Source organism: Onychomys torridus, chromosome 11 (genome assembly GCF_903995425.1).
Source record: "Onychomys torridus chromosome 11, mOncTor1.1, whole genome shotgun sequence".
In the NCBI taxonomy this organism is placed as follows: domain Eukaryota; kingdom Metazoa; phylum Chordata; class Mammalia; order Rodentia; family Cricetidae; genus Onychomys; species Onychomys torridus.
Genome location: NC_050453.1, coordinates 92,126,331 through 92,149,251, shown reverse-complemented (window position 1 = coordinate 92,149,251; position 22,921 = coordinate 92,126,331). Strand labels below are relative to the sequence as shown.

General features: G+C 40.6%; 1 protein-coding gene across 3 annotated transcripts in view; it reads left to right on the top strand.

The window, feature by feature from the left end:
• The window catches only part of LOC118592981 (contactin-associated protein like 5-1-like), a 934,683-nt gene that overhangs the window by 802,000 nt on the left and 109,762 nt on the right, over nt 1-22,921 (top strand). For all 3 annotated transcript variants that reach the window (XM_036202117.1, XM_036202118.1, XM_036202119.1), the window contains exon 19: nt 10,141-10,365. In XM_036202117.1, coding sequence (XP_036058010.1) covers nt 10,141-10,365 — 225 coding nt within the window. The remainder of the gene's footprint in view (nt 1-10,140; nt 10,366-22,921) is intronic.

The window sequence follows — 22,921 nt, the reverse complement described above, 5'->3', positions numbered from 1 at the left end:
ACTAGGATGACTGGCCAGAAAGCTATAGGAATCTACCAGAGTCTGCCTCCCTAGCATTGAGATTGCCACCACCACTATGCTAGTTATTTTTTTAACCTAGGTTTTGAGAATCAAACTGAAAGCACTTGAACAAAAGAGGCATCTCTGCAGCCTTTAAACACATCTAGTCTAACTTAATCTGAAAGTTAAAGAAAAAAAAAAAAAGAAGAACCCAGTGTTTTCTTTGAAGGATTCTATAATTTAATTTCTCCTGTCCTTCATTCTGACCTTCTGTCCAACTAATTGGGATTATTTACTTGTTATTGCCAGGAAACATAATAAACTTCTTGGGAAAACAAAACATTGAGGCAAACTTTAGGACCAATAGGGTGTTAAACCCTGTATCAGAGTTTAGAATCTATAAAACAGGTCCCAATTGATAGCTCCTAACTAAAGACAAAACTTTAAGTTTTTCTATTCATCTATTATTTTGTTGAGGGAACGCATGTGCTAGTGCACACATGTGGAGGTTAGAGAAAACTCTTGACCTCTCATTCTACCATGTGGGTCCATGGATCAATCTTAGGGCCGCAGGTAAGGTGAAAAGTGCTTTTTACCCTCTGAGCCATCTTGCTAGCCTTGAAACTTGTGTAGATAGGAGCTCACAAACTCATAGAGGTTGTAGTTGCTTATACACAATCTGTAAAGATCAGTCTAGTCAATATTCCAACATGGAATTTGGAGAGATTCAAATGGCCCTACCCCTAGCTGACAACTGACTGACAGTTGATTAGTTGAAGAAGAGTTGGATTTCTTGACTGTTACTGTGCCCATGCTCCCTCAGATGGTCTTATAAGCAAGCCAAAAAAGCCATCGTTAACTGGACTCAATGGGTGATAAATAAACAGCATGCAGTTAGGAGGGAATATGAGGAGTTGGAAGGAGTTGGGGGTGTGTGATAAGAATGCATTAGATATGTGTCTTAGTTTCCTTTCTAGTGTTGTAAAAGATGCCATAACCAAAAACACCTGGGGGAAGAAAGGGTTTATTTGACTTACAGGTCACAGAGCAACATCAAGGGAAGGCAATGTAGCAACTGGAGGCAGAATTTGGAGGCAAAAAATGAAGTAAAATCTATGAAGGAATGAATGCTAGCTTACCCCTCATGGTTTGCTCAGCCTGTTTCTTTGCACAGCCCAGGTCCACTTGCCTAGGGGTTTCACTGCCCACACTGGGCTGTGCAATCCCATCCCATATTAATCATTAATCAAGAAAATACCCCCAGAGTCTTGTCCACAGGTCAATCTGATGGAGGCAATTTCTTAAGTAAAGTTCTGTCTTCCCAGATTATTCTGGCCTGTGTCAAGATGACAAAAATTGACCAGAACAATGATCCCCTTGTCAACTTGACACACCAATACATTACAATTAAACCATCACCTTTCCTTCTCATTTGCCTCTAAGATCTCATATTGATATCAATATCACAATAAAAATTCCAGCTTCTAAAAATTTAAAATAAAAATTTCCACAGTTTTTAAAATTTTAAACACTTTTAAAAGTTCACTCTCTTTAACTATCTGAACTCTCTAAAAGTCTCTGAAGTATTTTTTCCTCTAATATAAAAAATAAGTAACATCCTTTCTTATTTGAAGAGGAGGAACCAGAGCACAGTCACAACCAAACCAAAGCAACTGAATGTGGACAGTGTAAAACATTCAATGCTTGGCACCTGGTACCCACTCATGATCTGACCTCCTGAGGGTCTAGCCATTCTGCTGGGATGTCTTTCTGTATGCTGTGAATGTGTTGTTCTGATTGAATGATAAATAAAAGGCTGACTGACCATGAGCCAGACAGGAAGTATAGTATAGGTAGGATAAGCATAGAAGAGAATTCTGGGAAATGGAAGGCTGAGTCAGGAGATGCTGCCAGCTGCCGCTGTCATGAGAAGTAAGATGTAAAGTACCAGTAAGCCATAAGCCACATGGCAACTTATAGATTAATAGAAATGGGTTAATTTAATATATAAGAACTAGATAGCAAGAAGCTTGCCACAGCCATACAGTTTAAAAGTAATATAAGTCTCTGTGTGTTTAATTGGGTCTGAATTGCTGCGGGCCCTAGCAGGACTGGAGATAACTCCAGCAATGCCACTTCCCTGGCACTATAATCTCCAGAACACAGGGTCGTCTCCTACACTCAGTCCAGCTCCATCCCATAGTTGTGTTTACCTTGGCTGTTGTCCCACAGTCCAGGCATCACTAATATGATGGGGTCTCTACCTTCACCAATGGCTTCTTGGCCTCTCTTAAGTAACTCTGACACTACACATGGTGCCAAACTTCTCCCCATGATACTTTCAATCCTACAGTAACCAAGGCTGTGTCTTCACCAATGACCTCTCATGATGCCATGTTTCAACTTTTATGACACCTTCAGTACTGCAGTTTCACACCATCCAAACCAGTACCATTTGGAAGATTCTTAGATATTACCAAGTTTGGTGCCAGCTTGTGATGTAGCTTTGGCTCCTCTGACCTACAGCTTTGTGTGCTAACCCTGAGTAAACACTTTCCAGAAGATTCTGCCTCAGTGATTCTGGTCTCTTATTAATCACAGCTGATTTCTCAGCTCCAACTGACCAGCCTCTGTTTTCTCAGTGCAGCACAAGTTTCACCTTCAGGTATTCTATAAACAAAATATCATACCAACAATCCTGATAGTCTATTCTTCCCTCTGAAATGTAACAAACTAGGCCTCCATCATCTGCTTTACTCTCAACATTGTTGCAAATTCATACATCACATCCCAGTAGACTCTGAGCCCACAATACATTTCCCGGCCAAAGTACCAAATACATTCCACAATCCACAACCCACCCCCAAACAGCATGTTCATGTCTATCCCAGCAACATCCATGAACCTGCTCCCAACATCTGTTTCAGTTTACTCTCCTTTGCTAGGATAAGTGCTATGACCAAAATAGCTTGGGAAGGAGAGAGTGTATTTGGTTTATAGGGCAGTGAACCAAGGCATGGACTTGGAGAAAGGAAGTGAAGCAGACCAAGAGGAATATTGTGTACTGGCTTGCTCCCGGTGGCTTGCTCAGTCAGCTTCCTTGGATAATCCAGGACCACTTGCCCAGGGGCAGTGCTATTCAGAGTAGGCTGGGACCTCCTAGACCAATCATTAATCAAGAAAATGTCCTTACAGACTTGCCTACAAGCCAACCTGATAGAGGAACTTTCCCAATTGAAGTTCCCTCTTGCTGGTTTACCCTGAGCTGTATCCAGGTAACAAAAAACAACAAAGACAGCAGATATAACATTCTTAAAAAATAAACAAATGCATTTTAAATTAATTTGAAGACAAAGGTGTTCTTAGTTTTCACATTGGGAAAACTCTGTGAACAACTCTGTAAAGTTGGAATGCATCCTTGAGTGGTCCCATTATTACAGAGAAGCACATGCAGATGCAGGGGACCAGACATGATGCCAAAGTATACCAAAAGTGTCCTGTAGTATCTATGTCAAAATCTTCTGATGGGGAAGGGAAACCTTGATTGGAGGGTCTACCTGCATCTCTCATCCAAACATCTCCTGAAACATCCTCGTCTTTAGGCTCAATGGTAGAGGTTCCTTTTCTGCAATACTTGTGATTACTCTCCTGTGTTGATAGTGCCACAGCTGTGGTCCACATCATTAAAATACCTCTTTCTCATTTTGATGCATCAGTTAAATAAACAACTGTGTCCTTTTTAACCTTTTCAGGGTCCTACCTACCCTACTGTTTCTAATTTCTACCTCTTTATTGAAATCAAATGATCCCCTGCATAAGCAATGGATGTAAGATGCCCTTCCTAACCAAATATTTGTCTTTATAATTGCCTCTGGGAAATGTGGCTTGGAACTGAAAAGGGGAGCCATGTGCCAAGAGAGAACCCTGAACAAGGAATGCTCCTTGCTGGGGTGCTGTTCCCTGCTTTTTATTGCAGCAGCATGTATGCCAGAGATGAGGTTTTTAAACGTGTGGAATATCAAGGATGGAATTAAGGACATGTGCTCATTTACCTGCCTTGGGCCCAATCACCCATTTCCTGTTCCTTATGGTGCATTAACAAGGAAGAAACATTCATTTGGGCTTATAATTTCAGGCATTTCATCCCATAGTTCCTTGGCTCTATTGCTTTTGCATCCATGCTGACATGGACATCATAGGTGAGTGTGGCAGAAAACTCTATTTCTTACAGCTTCTGTGAAGCAGAAATGAGAGAGGGGCATGTGGGGATTGCAGGACCACCTTTCAAAGTCATGCCACCAGTGGTCTAGCTGCTTTCCACCAGGCTTACCTTCTTGGGTTGTTTGTGTAGATTTGTTTTTATTTTTATTTTTGATGATTGTGTACATTTATGCCATGGGTAAGAGAGCCCAAGGATGACAGAAGACAGTATCAGATTCTGTGCCTGACATGGGTGCCAAGAACCAAACTCAGGTCCTGTGGACAAGGAAGAGGACTTAGCCTCTGAGCCATCTCTGCAGCCCAGGTGATATGAAAGTCAATCACTCTCAGAGCTGGGGACCTTTGATTTATTTGGTCAGCTGCTTTGCTTTAGGGATTTTTCTTACTTGTGCTTCTGATTTTATTCTGAATAAAAATGTGATGGAAATATCCCTCCAGGAATGTGGCTTTTTTGCTTTTTGTGTGTTTTAAAAGATTTATTTATTGTTAGTCTTTCAGCTAGATACAATTCAAATGCAAAGAAATCACCCCGGTAAGGTGTATCTGTCCTGCTTCCTGTTCTTCCTCACATACCCTTCCCTAGCTAGGTTCAGATTCTTTTTTTCATTAGCCACCTCAAAGTCTCACCACCTCTAGCAACCTTCTGCCTCCCAAGAAGCCACTCCTCTCTCTGTCTCTGTGGATTTGTGGAGGTAGAACTCTCTTATAAAGGAACCCATTTTCTAGGTAGCTTCCCTGGAGTTGTATAGCAGTCTAGTCATCTTCTACTATACAACTCCAGGGAAGCTACCTAGAAAATGGGACCCTAAGAAAGACACAGGGATCACTCAATGACAGAAAAATGGATGAGATCTACATGAACAACCTGGATGACAGTGGGAGTAATGAAGGGCAAGGTTTGAGGGAAAGAAAGCTTAGGGGAGCAGGAGATCCCAGCTGGATCAAGAACAGAAAGGCAGAACAAGGAATAACAGACCATGATAAATGAAGACCACATGACAACAGGAATAGGCAGAGTGCTGGAGAGGTCCCCTGAAATCCACAATGATACATCCTCTGTAGACTGCTGGCAATGGTTGAGAGAAAGCCTGATCCGACCTAGTCTGGTGATCAGATGGCCAAACACCCTAACAGTCGAGCTGTAACTCTCATCTAATAACTGATGGAAGTGGATGCAGAGATCCTCAGCCCGGCCCCAGGTGGAGCTCCAGGTGTCCAGTAGTTGAGAAAGAGGAGGGACTGTAAGAGCGTGGATTGTTGAGCCCAAGAGTGGAAAAAGCACAGGGACAAATAGCCAAATGAATGGAAGCACATGAATTATGAACCAAAGGCTGTGGAGACCCCAGCTGGAGCAGGCCCTCTGGATAAGTGAGACAATTGAATAGCTTGAACTGTTTGGGAGGCATCTAGGCTGTGGGACCAGGACCTGTCCTTAGTGCATGAGCTGGCTGTTTGGAACCTGGGGCTTACACAGGGACACTTTGCTCAGCCTTGAAGGAGGGGACTGGACCTGCCTGTACTGAATCCACCAGGTTTAAATGAATCCCCAGGTGAGTCTTGGCCCTGGAGGAGATGGGAATGGAGGGAAGGGAAGGGGATGGGGACAAGGTGGTGGTGGGGGCGGGAGGGGGGAGGACAGGGGAACCCATGGCCGATGTGTAAAATTATAACACAAATATACTACTACTACTACTACTACTACTAATAATAATAATATTAATAATAATAATAATATAATAAAAAGAAAAAAAGGAATCCTAATACATATTGCTTCTTTGTTTCACCTTTCTCAGATTAAATAATGTTGTCACTTCACCCATGTCAAGGCAATTTTTTCTTTCTATTGTCGAAGTGTTTTATGGCTACTCCTCTCCTTGCTTGCCTGTTGGTCAGACAGTGGGCACTGGACTGTCTCCATTTTCTGATGCTTCTGAAAAATACTATCCCTGAAACTCATGTGCGTGTTTAGGAATGTCACAGGATTTATTTTTTGATTTGGTATCATTTTATGACATTTATTTATTTGAGCAAAGGAAGCTGACAGAGCACACATGTGCCATGTGGTCCTGTAGAAGGCAAACAGCAACTTTCACAACTCAGTTTCTCTTCTTCTGCCTGTAAGTGATGGCACAGGGAAGAAACCATAGAAATGGCTGCTCCACGGGGAGTAAACTTTTGTTGACTGTAAATATGAGAGAACAGACAGCAGCATCAGGAAGAGTCCAAACGGAAAGAAAAAAGAGCAAATAGGACTGGCCAGGGCAGGGCTATCTCCCCTGCAGACTTGAGGGGTGCCAGAGAGAAGTGAGAGAGAATGGCAGAGAGGCTAGCAAGAGAGCAGAGAAGCAGGGTGGTGGTGGACGTGTGGGGCTTGCCAGTTTGGGAACCTGGAGTAGCCTGGGAAGGAGCATAATGGAGGAGGTAAGATGGGCCAGTGGGCCAGGATCCTAGTGTAGGATTTGAAGTGCACAACAGCTACATGTGTTAGGTACCATGAAAGACTGAAAGTTAGCTTTGGCCTTTGGGAGGCAACCACAGGTATATGCCAAGGGAACTGGCCCTTTTCAGTGGGCAGAGAACAGTTTCACAGGTTCCTGAGGAATGCTACCTGTGAGTTTTGATCTTTTCACTAGAAATCCTCCTAGAGTCCAGCTTGAGCTGAGCCTAGACTTTCATTTTGGGACAAGTCACTGGGACTGCCCTTTCTGGGAATACTTGGCGGGGAGGGGTTCCCCCTTGGACCTAATATCACTGTGTAGCACTGGGTCTAAAACTCAGGTCACTAAGATTGGTGAGTGACAAGTTCACTTACCTGCCGAGCCTTGCTGGTTCCATGTTCATCTCTTGAGGAACTGTTAAATTGTTTTTCAAAGTGGGATGCAGACTTTCCATCTTAACAGAAGTACACAAATGCTCTAGTTTTTCTGCACTCGTACAACCTGCTACTGTGTGCCTATCTTACAGCAGACACCCGACTGTATGGGAATGGTGCAATACTGTGGCTCTGACTTGCTCATACCTAATGAGTAGTCATGCTAAACAGTCTTTCAAATCATTACCATTCGTTCTGTTTTGAATAACTGCATATTCCAATCTGTTGAAGATTTTTATTCTCATTGCCATTCATTCACAACTTCTTCCTCTTTTCTGAATATATATATATATCCCTTGTAAAAATGTAATTTGCAAATTTATCCTCCCATTCTGTGAGTTTTCTTTTCGGAGTTTTCATTATATGTTTTGAAACAGAAAGCTACTACATTCTGATGGAACCTAATTCATCTTTTCTTTCTTTTATTGCTTTTACTTTTACTGTCATACATGAGAAATCATTGGTGGGTTCAAAGGTGTAAAAGTTTGTGCCTATGGTTTCTTCTTAGTAGTCTATAAGTTTAGCTCTTCTATTGAGGATTTTGTTACATTTTGAGTTAATTTTTATATTTGTTGTAAGATTGGGCTTTATATAATTCCTTTATTTATTTTACCAAATTTAAAGTACATTTATTTATTTATTTACTTCTTATCTATCTATCTATCTATCTATCTATCTATCTATCTATCTATCTATTTTATTCTCTCTCTCTCTCTCTCTCTCTCTCTCTCTCGTGTGTGTGTGTGTGTGTGTGTGTGTGTGTGTGTGTTTGTCAGCATGCCAGGGCACATGTGTGGTTAGAGCACAACTTACAGGAGTAGCTTCCTTCACTCTACAGTATGTTCACAGGGACTGAATTCAGATCATCAGGCTTGGCTGCAAGCATCTTTATCCTATGAGCCACCTTGGCAGTCTTGACATGATCCTTTTGCCTGATAATATCCATATGCCTAGGTGTCATTTATCAATATGTACTTCTTTGCCTTCAGCTTTCTTCTATTATTGACTGAATAGCCAATTCTATCACTTAAATATTTTTATTGCTAAAAATGCCAGATAATAAATTTGGAAATTGATGTACAAATCTAGAAAGTTGAAACTAACTGAACCACATAGACAATCATTTCAAACAAATGAACAAAAAATGTTACTTGCATTTAATATAGTGGAGATTATGATGTGTATTTTATTTATGCCATAGGCTTCCTTTATTTCATCCAATAAGCATTCCTATATATGTCATAAATGTTTGTAAGCCTAAGTTTTAACTGTTGCAATAGTTCCCATTATAAATACTGTCTTCTCTTACTTAATTCATCTGTCACCAGAGCTCTGCAGAAATAGTCTTGGTTTGTGTTCTTACTCATTTACCATTGTCCACGGGAGAAAGTAGTTATATACTTATTCTCAAACTTCCTCGATTTTCACTTTCTAATGAGCAGGAAATGCAGACATTTTTTATGAGGGATCATGTTTAGCATTCAATGAATACTTCACATAGCCTGCAAATTCTCCCTACATGCTGGTTCTTACTATATTTTCTAATGTTATCCTATCTCAAGTTAAAGTAAAAGTAAAAGTTAAAATTCACTGAATATGCTTTGGATTTTCTTCATAAGTAATCTATGAGAAAACTAAACCCATTCCAGCTCCTTTATCTCCTGTCAGAACAGAAGGAAATGGATGAGCAGCAGAACCTACACATTCCGTGGAACTAGGCTTTATACTGAAACAAATAATGCCTAAACATTAGAAATAAGGAAAAGCAGGTCCAGGAGAAGAACAAGGACATCAGTTTTGTGTGACATGTCTAATCATAAAAGTCTTTCCATTTTTGATTTAATGTCCTAAAAAGAAGAAAAATCATCATGTACATGTTCATATCTGTTTTTCATACACTGTGAATCACATACACATTTGACTATATATACAAATATCAAACAAACAAGGGCTTTTTATTTTGTTAACTAGAAAAGAGTAGCTCAAAATGCAGGTTGTAAATCCCTATGGAAAAGAATCAAGCAAATCATGAGCCAACATCTTCATGGCCATAAATGTATGCTTCCTATTTTAAACAAAAGAAACACTGATATAACTTGCTTGATGAAAGACAAACATTCTTTTTGAACCTTTCATAAAATTGCACTAGTAGTCCCAGTCTGCCAGAGAATATGCATAAACATGTAGTATTAATTAGGTGTTACTATTACAGACTGTTAACAGTTTTCACAGGGCAGAAAAATGGCAAGAGCATTAGGAAGCAAAGCCAAGGTTGGTTATGTTTTCAGTGCCCCACACTTTGCCAGGGAATATTGAGGGAGGATTAGGAACACTGCACCCTTCATTTAGGAAGAAGAAAACCCTATCATACCCACATGAACTCAAGTTTACCACACAGTTTGACAGTCAGATGTGTACTCACAGATCTAAGAATTCCATCTTCCCAGCTCCAGGTGATACTTTCTTACAACACAGAGGTTCCATAAATCCAAACCCTGCTGGCCAATGCTCTTCAATGATTTACAAAGACCATCTCACTGAATAACATAGTGATAGGGAGAAAAGGTTAGTGTTGTGATTAAGATCCCCAGACACATTTCTAATTGCAAACAATGGATACACAGGGCTGCAGAAATGGCTCTGTTAGCAAAGTGCTCACCTCACAAGGATGAGAGTCTGAGTGTGGATCCCTAGCACTCACACAGAAAACAAGATGTCCCTAGAGGAGGTGAGATAAGAGTTCTGAGCTCACTGATCAGCCAGTCTAGCCAGTACACAAGCTCTAGGTCCAGTGTCTCAAAAATGAAGAGAACATCGATAGAGGAGGGCACACTAGCCTTAGTCTCCAACACGAACCCTCATGCACATATGTGAACATACTCACTAGAGTAGATTTGAGCCTCTTCAAAATTCTTAAGCACATTGTCTAATTTTTTAACAGCCCTCACACTGTGCTGAATGCAAGGAAACAATGGGCAGGCATTATAACTACTTCAAGTAGTTGACTTAGTGTTTGAAAATGTGCTCTCTTGTCTTCTTTTTTGCAGAGATTTCAGCTCTTTTTGATTCTGGCAGCTCAGTTACATACATGTTTCAAGAACCATACCCGGTGACCAAGAACACAAGCCCCTCGTCTTCAGCTATCTACACAGATACAGCCCCATCCAAGGAAACCATCACACTGAGCTTTGTGACAGCACAGGCCCCCAGCCTCTTGCTTTTCCTCAATTCCTCTTCTGATGATTTTCTGGCTATCCTGATCTGCAAGAATGGTGAGTGTTGGTGGCATGAAGCTACAAGGCTAGCCTTGGCTGAAGGGACAGCTCATGCTCCGCAGTGTCCTGTCCTGCAGATCCTAGCAGCTAAGCAGCTTCAGCCAAATCTTTCATTCCAGTTTACCTTTATGAGTCATAATCAGTATCCTGGGACAGTGTCAATTTACCATCAAAGTCTCAAACTCATCCACTTTAATTTGTCTTGATTGTGTTGTGCTGATTCTTTACTATTTGTTTTATGCTGGAATCCAGTAAGTATAAAAGATCATGATGTGGTCTGAAATTCAGAAGGGCAGTTTCCATATGTATCCTGTCATCTTTGCTGCCCTGCCCTTCACTGGGGCCTGGTAGAGCATAAATACTGGCTGTGTTTATAGGTGGGCATTGCCTAGGTCTTCCAGGGAAATTTGATGTGGAAGTCATACACTGTGGCACAGAACCTCACTTCTGACAATCTGACTTTCTCTTAGAGATACCAACTCTTTGTACATAATGATTGACTATTAATCTGTGATATTTTCCACTCAGAAATGGCAAGAGCTAGAGTATTTTACTTAGCTAAAAAGTACTACTGATTGATAAATGGAATTTTGTTATTTCTTTTCTTTCTTGCAATTATTAAAATTAGTTATAAAACTCATGCTTTATATAGGACATTGTACCTTGACTTCACATACATAGATGAACTCAAGTATCATTTGAAGGCTGCAGCTCTTTGTTATCTCTGCTTCTTTGCTATTGACATCTCCAATAAAATAGAATTTGCAAAGACTTTATCAGTTTTCAAGGTATCTATCTATAGTACCTACCTGTCATGCTGCTGCTCATAAACATACAATGAAAGTGTGAATCAAGCTTTGGAAGGAAGGTTGACCTAGTGGATACAAGAAGGTTAGAGAAAGGACAGAAATTGTATCATACAAGAAATACTGATGGTAACCATATATGGTAGCAGTTGGAAGTCAAGCTTTAGGATCACAGATTTTTTAATCACACTATGCAAGGACAAAACCTCCTAATAAAGCCATGACCAAGTACACAATGCAATGAAAATCCTACCACATGTAACAATTGTTTGAACAAAGAAACCACTGAAACACATACATATATCTCTGTCACATGATCTCACACACACAACACTGTCCTATGGTCAGGAATATGGTTCAACTCCTCTTGCAATCTTCTGGTACCACTACAGGGTTTTCAGACTTTTGGTCATTTCATCCCAACTACAAAGCTAAGCTCCAGGGTGGACTGTTGTATGCCACAGCAGAGGTGACACCTGTCGAAGGCAGCATGTATATGACCTTGTCTGTACCTCAGGTGCAAAGTACATATTTGTGTTGGTGTGCTATTTCTGTCTGCTCTTTGTGTTATGTTTCTTTCCCACAGTATAATGTGGATGACTTGAATATAAAGAACTATTCTTTTATTCTAAAAGGTATAATGAAAATTCGGGTATGTGTAAGATGAACCAGCCTAATGAACAACAACAATTAATAGATAGTTCATATGATGCTACAGATGCCATTTATTCTGAGACCAACATAGAGGAAGGAAAGAAAAAGTATGGATAAGCAGGAAAGAAGAGAGATAAAGAGAAAAGAAGAATGAGGAGGAGGAGGAAAAGGAAGAGGAAGCAGAGGAGGTGGATAAAGATGAAGAAGGGTGGAGGAGGAAGACAAAGAAAAGGAGGAAGAAGAGATTTAATTATTTTTCAAGCTCTTGGGTGATTTAATCACAAACTTCTCACTAGACTTTTAAAAGTTTAAGCACAAAAACATCCCAGTAATTCAGACCTTCAGCTTTGCTATGGCAATCCTTTCGAGTGTGTGAGGCTGTCTTTGGATAGTTTGAGCAGGTACATGTAGTGCAGACAGTTAATCCATGGAACAACCAGGAATGTTTCCTGACAATTGGCCCAGTACTCTCCCATCTAAACTCCATCACTCTCCTAGTGTGTTTGGACCATAGCAAGATGGCTAAAGAGACAGGATTGTTCCTGAAGTACCTTTAGGGCAGGCTTTCGAATACTTATACCAGTCATGGTATACCTCTAAAAATATGACTGCCACGGATACATGGAATAGAGAACAGGAATCACTGCACCAAATTATTATAACAAGCCCATACTGTGCTCTCCTAGTATCTATTGTTACCCATTGGTATTAATATTCCTACTATGCCAGGTATCTACAGTTTTAGAAACTGAGACACAAGGACAGCAAATAACTAATTCATAATATCACAGTGTTAATCTTGAGATTTTAGAGAGAAAAACTGTTTCCATATTTTTGAGTCAAATTTGAAGCAAGTTTTAATTAAGTACTGATCAGAAAAATGGATCATCAAATCCACCCCAATTTCTAGAGAGAGTCATACTTTTCAGGGACTTAAAAAAGTAAAACCCATAATGCATTGCATTCCCCATAAGGTCCAATCAGGGGCAAACATACATCCTGATGTATTTTCTGTCTATGTACCTCCCACCTACATGTGATCAAGCACATCCAGAGTAATAGCTTCAAAAAAACTTGTTTAGGGAGGTAAAAACATGTGGCTTGTTATTTCCTAAGAACTCCAGTTCCCAGAATTTCAGGAAGTTACCTTGCCCTTGGGCAGGTGGGGCTTGGAGATAAATTTTGACTCTTAACAACAGCAAGCAAGAGTCAGCAAGGGGATCTAACCTCCCTTTCTCAGCCCAGTGGCACAGGCAGACGTTTGGCTGTGTTGTGTCTTCATGTGGGAGCATCTGGCAGGAACTCCATAGCATGAATCTTAAAGGTACTTATTAATAAAATCAAACCTGAGGCCAGTTATTGGGATGAAAGCTGGAAGATCAGAGAAGCAGAACAAGCCACAGCTACCTCACTTTGCCAGTTCCTCAGCTGATCCTATTTCCTCAGACTGGAAACCTCTGTGTCCTCATCCGAAAGGAATCTCATCTGAATTTCTGCTCCAAAGCCAAAAACCTTAACCAGCCAAATGCCTCTAGTTTCTGGTCTTCACACCTTATATATCTTTCTGTTTCTGCCATCATTCCCTGGGATTAAAGGCTCCCTTTCTGGTATTAAAGGCATGAGTCACCATGCTTGGCTGTATCCTTGAACAGATGGATTTCTGCCTCTGGAATGCTAGGATTAAAGGTGTGAGTGCCACCATTTTCTTGCCTTTGTATCTAGTGACTGTTTTATTCTCTTACCCCAGATAAGTTTACTAGGGTGCACAATATTTTGGAGAACACAATACCACCACAGAACTCTCAGGCTTTCTGCCCCAGCCTATGAGTGCTGGGATCATGGATGTGCATCACTATACCTGAGTCTGCTTTCTTAATCATGAGGACTAAATGAAAAGTGCTAATCTTTTTACCCATGAAACACATGATTCCTTTCAATACTACTTTTACTACTTTTTAGTGGGGAATCATTCTTGAATTCCTCCCTGGCATGTTCTCATGTCTTCCTTTAAAGACATTCTTAAAGTCTCTCTTTATTAGAAGTGCCACCTGACTGTATAGATATTCACATTTTAGAAACCCCAACTAAATTCTGGAAACAGAGATGCATGGGCCCTAAATCTTGGTTGTGTAGGTCTCAGGAAGTGTGAAAACTCAGGTGTGCAGCATGGCTTCTTAGGCTAACTAACAGGAGAGGCTCTTGATACAGAAAGCCATCCTGTTAAAGATGTGGACCCCTCCCAGAAGATAGTCACTGGGATTTCAGGGCTGTTGTGTGCTGGAACAAAGAGATGGGCCAGAGACACAGGGGTAGTGGTGCAAATACACTATCTTCTTATTCCTAGGGATTTACCTAGCACATTCTCTGTTAGGCTATGTGTATCCTTCAGGGGAGGGGTTTTCCGTGCTAACTGGCTGCTTTATATGCCAATCTTGATTCCCTCTCTCTTCCTCTTGCCCTCCCACCACACTTCTACCCCATGTCATTCTTGGGCCCTTCATGCAGTGGGTAGTCAAATTGTCCAGCAGATGGTTTATTTAGAATCTGTGGTACTTTCAGCCATCTCCTTATCCCTCAAAGACACAACTGAGCAATATTTCAACATTGTTTCCCTAATTTTCCTAGTGGTGTTATTAGTATGACTAATATGAGAGACTGTGGACAAGCAACCCAGTGCTGTCTCCATACTGTATGAAAAGAGACAGAGTCTGAAGCTGCCCAAAATGTGCAAAAGCCAACCTAGACAGAGTTGGAGTTATCAGATTTCTGTAGCAATCTAGTTGGAAAGATGTTGACCAACTTTAACAATAAACTTCAGAGTTTAGTGATTATACCATTGGAGAAAACATCTTCATTGGTATTAAGTTCCTTATCATTAGCGCTCTTCAGATAATGATTAAGGGATTATTTTCTGGGGAAAGTATAATAATTTGAGAAGTAGATGAGAGACAAAATAACAACCAACAAGAGTTGAATTTCTTCCTTAGATTTTGTGATTCTTTATTCCTTCATTGTATCATCTTTCATTATATCTGTCTGTGAAGGCTTCATTTGCAGATTTGAAAGCTCCTTTAGGAATTAAGAATTCATGTTTTCAGCATGTTCCTAATATATTCACAGCATTAAGTCATGACCTGATTAACAGTGGATCAGGAACTAGGAACATCTTGATGGAATTTGGGTACATTGCAGTGAGAATTGTGCTTCTGAGCTCAAAGCAGTGGCTCACACCTGGAAGTGGAGGCAGGAGGACTAACTTTCAAGGACTACTTCAGATTTGTAGCATGTTCAAGACCAGCCTGGGCTACATGAGGCCCTGTCTCTAAAGAAAAGAGAATCAGTTCCTCTTGGATGTTAGGGGTCCTTACAAGTGGAAGTAAGATAAGGAGAGGAAAGTTCAATTGGTGAAGAAGTTTACCTTGAAATCTTCTGCAATCAGGGTCTTCTCACAGCTATCCTGGGCAGAATCAACAGTCTTGTGTTCCACTCACAGCTATCCTGGGCAGAATCAACAGTCCTATGTTAGGAAACCCCTTACCTAGTTCTGGATTGAAGATACCTTTGGGAATCTTGAGGTGATGATGAGATGGCCAGATTAAAAGGAGTCTCATTTGTTCTCTCAGAAGGCTGCAAACTCTAACTCCAGCACTGTGGGCTAAGAAACCAGGGTGCGGAGTTAGAAGGGTAAATCTTGTAAATAGTCAACAAAGTTCTCAGCTGGCATATTGATTTTACATAGTCAGGCCAGAGGTGAGAAGATGCCTGTGAGTCAAAGGAATGCTTGTGAGCCCTGCCCTGGGAGCAGTTTATCTTGGCAGAACTGCGGTTCTTCATTGCCCTTCTTGTTAGTATTGATGTCTCCAGTTCTGAAATTACTCAGCCTAGGCTGCTACTGTCATTTCCAGTGAAAACAGAGCCTGGTGTTTAAATAAAGGAAACAACAGTCACTTTGGGATATAAACACACACCACACACACACACACACACACACACACACACACACACACACACATTGGAGGATAGGGGTAGATTTTGTGGTGGGAACGTTCTCAGGCTTGGGTTTTTAAAGTCACAGAAAACTACTTAGAAACTTGGAAATTGGAGAAAAAGCTTCAAATCAAAGCAGCATGTCCAGATAGGGGAGTGATCTGAAGATATCCTTGATCTCTACATTTCATTTTATTTCTGTATGCCTGTGGTGTGTGTGTGTGTGTGTGTGTGTGTGTGTGTGTGTGTGTGTGTGTGTGTGTTGTGTATGCATGCACACATGAGGAGGCCACAAGACAACTTTTCATGTCATCCTCAGCAAAGCCTTCCATTTCTTTGAGAGATTGTCTCTCATTGGCTAGGAGTTCACCAATTAGGATAGTCTGGCTGGCCTGTGAGTTCCAAGATTCTGTCTGGTTCTACCTACCAGGTGCTGAGGTTATGGTACATGCCAACACAAATGGTATCAGATCAGGTCCTTGTGCTTGCAAAGTAAGTGCTTTAAACACTTACTAAACATTAGCCCAGCCATACAACATTTTACTGAATAACAATTCACCCTACCCCATAATATCACCATTTTTTTTTTTTTTTTTTGGTCTTCAAAGTTGTCATGTGACAAATATTCTTGGAGACCATGCCCTGCCTTTAAGAATCTGCTTTTTAGCCAGAAATATATCAGCTTCTCATAAGCATAAGGTTTGTACAGCTTTAGTACAGTTAGACTATCTGCCAAGAAGGCTGTGGATACTAGGTACAGGGAGAGAACAAGTTGACCCATTCATTCTAGCAGGGAAAGTCACAGAACATTGCATGAAGCTTGTGACTTTTCAGTCAGGAATGATAAGTCAGTATTCTCTTGGCAAACAAAATTTTAGCAAAATCTTTTAATTGTTCTTTCCTCATTTTATCATGTTATTTTCACTGTATACTGTAAAATGTGTGTGTATGTTCACCTGTGGGAATTATTTGCTTCTGCCTTTGCTCTGAAAAATTGTACTAACACAGTAATTTAAGAAAAATTCGTCATAATTTGAGGCTAGTATCCATCGTGGAAGGAAAAGAATGGCAGCAAGGAGCTGAGGGAGCAGGAAGCAGAGGGAGATGAGTGCCAGTGCTCAGCTCTCTTCCTCCTTCCTCCAGTCCAGGACTCCAGGCCTTGTAATGGTGCTGCCTACTGTAGGGTAGGTTTTCTAACTTCAGTTTACCTAACCTGCAGAAGCCCTCAGAGCCATGGCCTGAGGCTTGTCTCTTTTGTGATTTTAGAATCTGTCAAGTTGACGATCAACAGAAATCATCACACTGTCTGTATTTGTACCCCTGATGCAAATATTTAAATTGTTTTTTTTTTTTTTTTTTGGTTCCCTGATATTTGAAATAAATAAGTGAAGTTAGAAGATGCACAAACAAAGCTATCAAAATGTGCTGAAATTCTCTCAGTACAAAATCCAAATGATGCTCACAGGTCACCTTCCTTTCGTGGTTGATCAGCTGCCTCTGGAAATGAGTGATTTGTGTGCCTTCGCTTTAGTATTTCTTCTCTTCTATCAATTCTGCTGGAGCATATAAATTTACAAGGATCACGGTCTGAATTTCTGATTGCCCACACCTCAAAAGGAATAATTATGACCAGAGATACCTTGTATTTTGTATGTACTAGCTAAAGTGAAATAGAAAGAAGAAAGGATCATGACATAAAGTGTCTTCAAAGGGCAAAACCTAACAGTTGCTAGACAGGGTTAATTTGACAATAGGATGTCCTTTCTAGCCCCACTTCCTCTCAAGGAAGCTCTTCAGAGGTCACTGCTTTCTTTTGCTACCCACCACTCTGACACCAGTATGCTTGAGTTCTTCTGGGCATAAGGAATTCTGATGCACAAAGCTTGAGAAGCATGGCCCAGAATGTTATTTTCTTGGCCTCACTTGGCCCTGACCACTTCAGTCTCTGGGATTGCTCTATCTATTGATAGTTTCCATGTTAGGCTTGATTACATCATTGCATACATGTGTGAACTTTAAATAATTTCTTACTTCACTTCCATAATCCATTACCTGATAGTGCGGCTGTGACCCATTATGACCTTTCAGCAATGACCATGAGTGCTCCTCAAGGGCAGGATATGTTCAGTACCTTACTAACCCACAGTGCTTAGTGGTGGGTCTGATCCAAGGAGTAAAGACTGTGGGTAGTATACAATATGAACACTATTTCTTGTTTTTCTTCTTTTTATTGTAGTGAATACTTTAAATTTTTGTTTACTCCTAGGTATCTAAATATTATTTAGATATAATAACCTCTAATATAAACAGAAGTTTGCCCCTACTTCCTACCATAGATTTTGAAGTACTAATTTCTCCTTATTTGTTAGATTTGGAGTAAGAGAGTAATTATATTAAATGAGGTCATGGAGGTTGAAGCCCTGATCCTAAAGAAGACACTCAAGGAATTTACCTTTTCTTTTCCCATAGCATCTAAGGACAGAGTTGGGAAAGTCAGTGTCAATCAGCAAAGATGACAGTCCCCTCTCTAAATGGAAAGATGAAACAGCTTTATCTTCAACTTCCAACTGCTAGAAGCATAAGAAAAAAAATCACATAGTAGGCCAAGGATTTCTCAGTATGTGGTATTTTATTTTAACCAATCGAATACAGACAAAATAAAATAATGTGTATGTGTGTGTGTGTATTACACAGAAATTTACAAAGCAGTCATAACCTTATTGATAGTAGTAATAATATGAATTAGCTTAATATTGTGTTATCAGAGCATGAATACAAAGGCCAATATTTAAGACATTTGATATTAAAGGATAATTAAAGAGGAAATGGAAAGTGCCCAGAAACTGAGCACTTCCTGGGCAGAAAATTGCTGGAGGAAGGTGAGAATAAGGGTATGGGTAGTCTCACATCAGGTGGCTGTCACTGCACAGGGAGAACAGATTTATCTATGCACAGGCATGAAGGCAAGAGCATTTAAGAATGACTTTTTTCCTAAGGCCTTGTGAAACCTCTAAAGAGAGGTAGAGTGTAGCTGGAGTTTTTCTCTCCAGCTCCCACCAAGCCCCTGCAGTCCCACAGTCCACTTATAAAATAATCACTCAGACGCTTATATTACTTATAAACTGTATGGCCATGGCAGGCCTCTTGTTATCTACTTTTTCTATCTTAAATTAACCCATTTCTATTAATCTATAAGTTGCCATGTGGCTCATGGCTTACCAGTACCTTACATCTCGCTTGTCATGGTGGCAGCTGGCAGTGTCCCTCCCCTCAGCCTTCCACTTCCCCGAATTCTCCTCTCTGTTTGTCTCACCTATACTTCCTGCCTGACTACTGGCCAATCAATGTTTTATTTACTAGCCAATCAGAGCAACACATTTGATATACAGAACATCCCATAGCAGTAGAGAGATCAGCAGAGGGGATCATCAAGGAAGAGACAGTATATGTGAAGGACTAATAGTCTTGTGTACTGACAGATCATGTACTTTAAGCCCCAGTCAGTAGATACAGTTAAACACGGTTTAAAGCCTCTATGTGTTTCAGTCATGATGGGTGTAGAGCTACTTGCCTGCCCAAACCATTATCAAAGAAAACCAAAATATGCAGAGTAGAAACTTCTTAATCAGTCCTCTAAGTTCTTGGGCAAGGAACACTAATCAAAGGCCTATATAGAAATGAAGCTAATGAAATACCAGATATAATAACTCTACAGACAGCTCTAGAGCGTGTTCTTAGTCTATGAGGGCTGCAGGCAAAATGCTGCTGGCTGGGAGACTTGAAGAGGGAAGTGGTTTACTTAAAGAGTGTGAAGACTAGGAGTGCAAAGTCAAGTGCTGGCTGACAGCTGTTGAGGGTCTTCTGTTGGGTTGACCACCTTTTCTACTTGTGCTCATGTGTTTACATCAAGAGGAGATGAAGGAACGGGAGAAATAGTGAAGGAGCAGGTGCGGGAGAGAGAGAGAGAGAGAGAGAGAGAGAGAGAGAGAGAGAGAGAGAGAGGGAGAGTAGACAGAGAAAAGTGGAAATTTCTCCTTCTTTTCTTTGAGGGACGCTAATTCTGTAAGATTAGGGAATGTCCTTTATGACATCATTTTGTTACTGGGGAAACTGGCATCCCCTCTTTAGTTCTTCATCTCTTTAATGGAGGTAGTCAAGAATGGGCTCAAAAAGAAGGTCAAGGAAAACTTTATTAGAGTCTAAAACAAAACTCTGAAGCAGGCAAACTGTAACTCTCTGCGACTGCCCAGAGGACAGAGACACAGAAGAAGACAAGAGAACCATGCTGTTTGAGCTAGGCATGGAGTTTAGCCACATAGCAAAAAGAGAAGAAAAAGTAAGGAATCCTAGAAGGTCAGGCAAAGCACAAGTCGGCTCTGGAGAAGCATCTGAAAGAAAGGACAGATGATAAGAGAACAGGACAGTTACAGTGCTCAGAGAGAAAGCCGTGCCCAGCAGAACCTTATGACGATCATGAAGCTTCACTTGGGGATTCTGGGAAAGAGAGGTACATTATCAGATTAAAGGAATAATTCTTTTTCATCTCTTTATCTTGGCTTATTGTGAGCCAGCCTTCCTGAGGGGTGGTCCTTTGAACAGTTGATTGGCCAGCCCATTTAGATCAACTCTTGGGCAGAATGTAATGATATGTCTCCACACAGAGGTCAGTTCTATTCTTAGTGTAACAGTTGATCTTAATTATCATATCCAAATGTAGCCACATTGAATGTTAAGCATATATATATTCATATGTATGTTATTTATATATTATATATATTGTTTATAACACTTAAAATGTACTAGATACACATGTAATAGAAAAATTAATAGAGTATTATTGACTTTCAGAAGATTAATGAGATGAAGAGCCATGTTTGATTCATCTTAATAATATCATCAGTGAGCAAAGCAGCTTAGATTACAGAGTGTTCTATCACTGAAATATGTATTCTGTCTCTAGTAAGATAAAGACTCACACAACAATCAAGTGTAGTAAGTCCCCAGAGAGTCCATGGTAAGACTTAGTAACCAAAGACAATGGTTTAACCTCTTGAGGACTATAGAGCCAGAAAAAAGAAGAGAAAATAAGAGTGAAGTATCAATATAAAAACATAACTCTCATGTGAACAGCGATAAGAGATATTTCATGCCAGAGTCAGCTGTGAGTGACCATGGCCACAGAAGACAGAGTACTCAGAGAACACAGATTTGGGGTACCTCAAACTTTTTGTTCCAATGTGGTAACAGTTTGATAGAGTTTTTATAGTAATAGAATAGAGAAAAATAATGAATTAAGGCACTTATCCAATACATTTGGGAAGTATTACGTAGGAAGGTTATAGAAGATACTAGCTGAGGACACTCAGCCTCTTGGTTGGTGAGAGCTCATTACCTCTTAAGTTAATATATCCCAAAGGAGTTTCATTTGTCAGTAATAAAGCTCAGACACAAAGTTGGGCAAGTGGTAGCTAAGGAGGATGTTAAAAATGGCCCATGAAAAGAAGATACCCTTTAAAAGAACTTTTTTCACAGAAGGAAGGTTTAATATTACAGCAAGTAATTCTCTACTCAGTGCTCTCCCCAAAGAAAGCAAAGTGTTTGGGGGATAGACATGTATACTTGTGAAGGAAACTCTCTTTATATGGAGTAGTTCCAGGTTCCAGGTAACTGACAGACATGAACACTTTCAGGCAGAGCATTTAGTGTTAGAATGAGCAAAACTTACCTGCATCGATCGGGTCCTCTAAAGAGACTCGGCAATCATGAAGGATGCCTTACAAGTTTCTCCAGAACATCTTAGCTAAAATAAGGACAATCTGAGAGTGCATGAACACTCATTTAAAGGGGCAACAACTTTCCCAAACCTCCAGCTGCCCAGAGGATAACAATGTCACAAGACAGCAGTGGAGTGACTCAGGGGAGAGAGTATGCTTCATCCCTGGTGAGTGAATGAGCAAAGGCTTCTGAGTGAACTTGGGCAGGAGCAGAGGCTGAACTGAATCTATGGTTCCTCAGAGTTTCCTCTCTGAAGTTCCATTTGGCCATCTCTAGTACATGTGCAGAGGTGGAGTTTGGAGCTCCATCTGTTGATCAGCTATTCTCTGGCTGTATTTTCTAAAAGCTTCTGGATCTTCTCACTTTGTACTTTCTCAGTTGAAACAACTCTCAAGACATGTTCTTGGAACTGAGCAACTGCTTGTTTTTTTTGTTTTTTTTTTTGTTTTTTTTGTTTTTTTAAGTACGGTTGCTTTCTTACCACTATAATGTCAGCCTCTAATTATTGTCTCCCCTTGTGATGTTCAGTTGTGTGAAAAGGGGGGCGAGGAGTGCTCAAGGCACCCTTTGTTTTCATCTGTAGATTTGGGATAATTGTGTCGGTCAAGGGTCTCGCAGGAGGTTTTGGGGATTAATTAAATCCTGCTTGTAAAAGGTTTGCAGGACTCAGATGAAAGATGTGGGATAAATACAAAATTTGGTTATTACAGGATGCACCAAAGAGCTGGCTGCACCCTGAGCTACCTGGATCGTTTTTTAATGCTGGTGTAGAGAGATTGGGAGATTGCATGTTTAACTTTTGGATGAGACCTCTAATTAGAGGTTTAAGGATTAAGGAAACATTTTCCATCTGTGTGAAGAAAGCCTTTCTCAGGTGAAAGGCGTGTTGTTATTCTTCTTGCTGCATTTGACCTGTAAACACTGCACCTTGGGATGGGAAAACGATTCTGCAGGTGTTTCCTTGGGCCTTCTTCCATACAGTTCTTTTTCTATTGTGCAGCAAGGATGCCTTGAATGGTCATTAATTCTTCTCCTTCAAAGTCACTCAAGATGCACTCCACGTCAGTGTGCAGCTTGGCTCCTCAGTGCCTCAGCATGTCCTTGTGTCTGTCCTCTTACCTGTGTCTATGCCCACTTCTCTCCCAGGACAGACCATTTCCTCCCACGGTGAATGTTGTATTCGCTGCCTATACCAACCCCATCCCTGGTGACACTGTTCCTGATGATCTCAGTTCAGGCTGAGTATTTAGAGGCCTCTTACTCTAGAATGTAATAAAAACCCAAAGAGATTTGTCAAGTATTGAAGGCAACTAGCCCCAACAAAGCAGGGG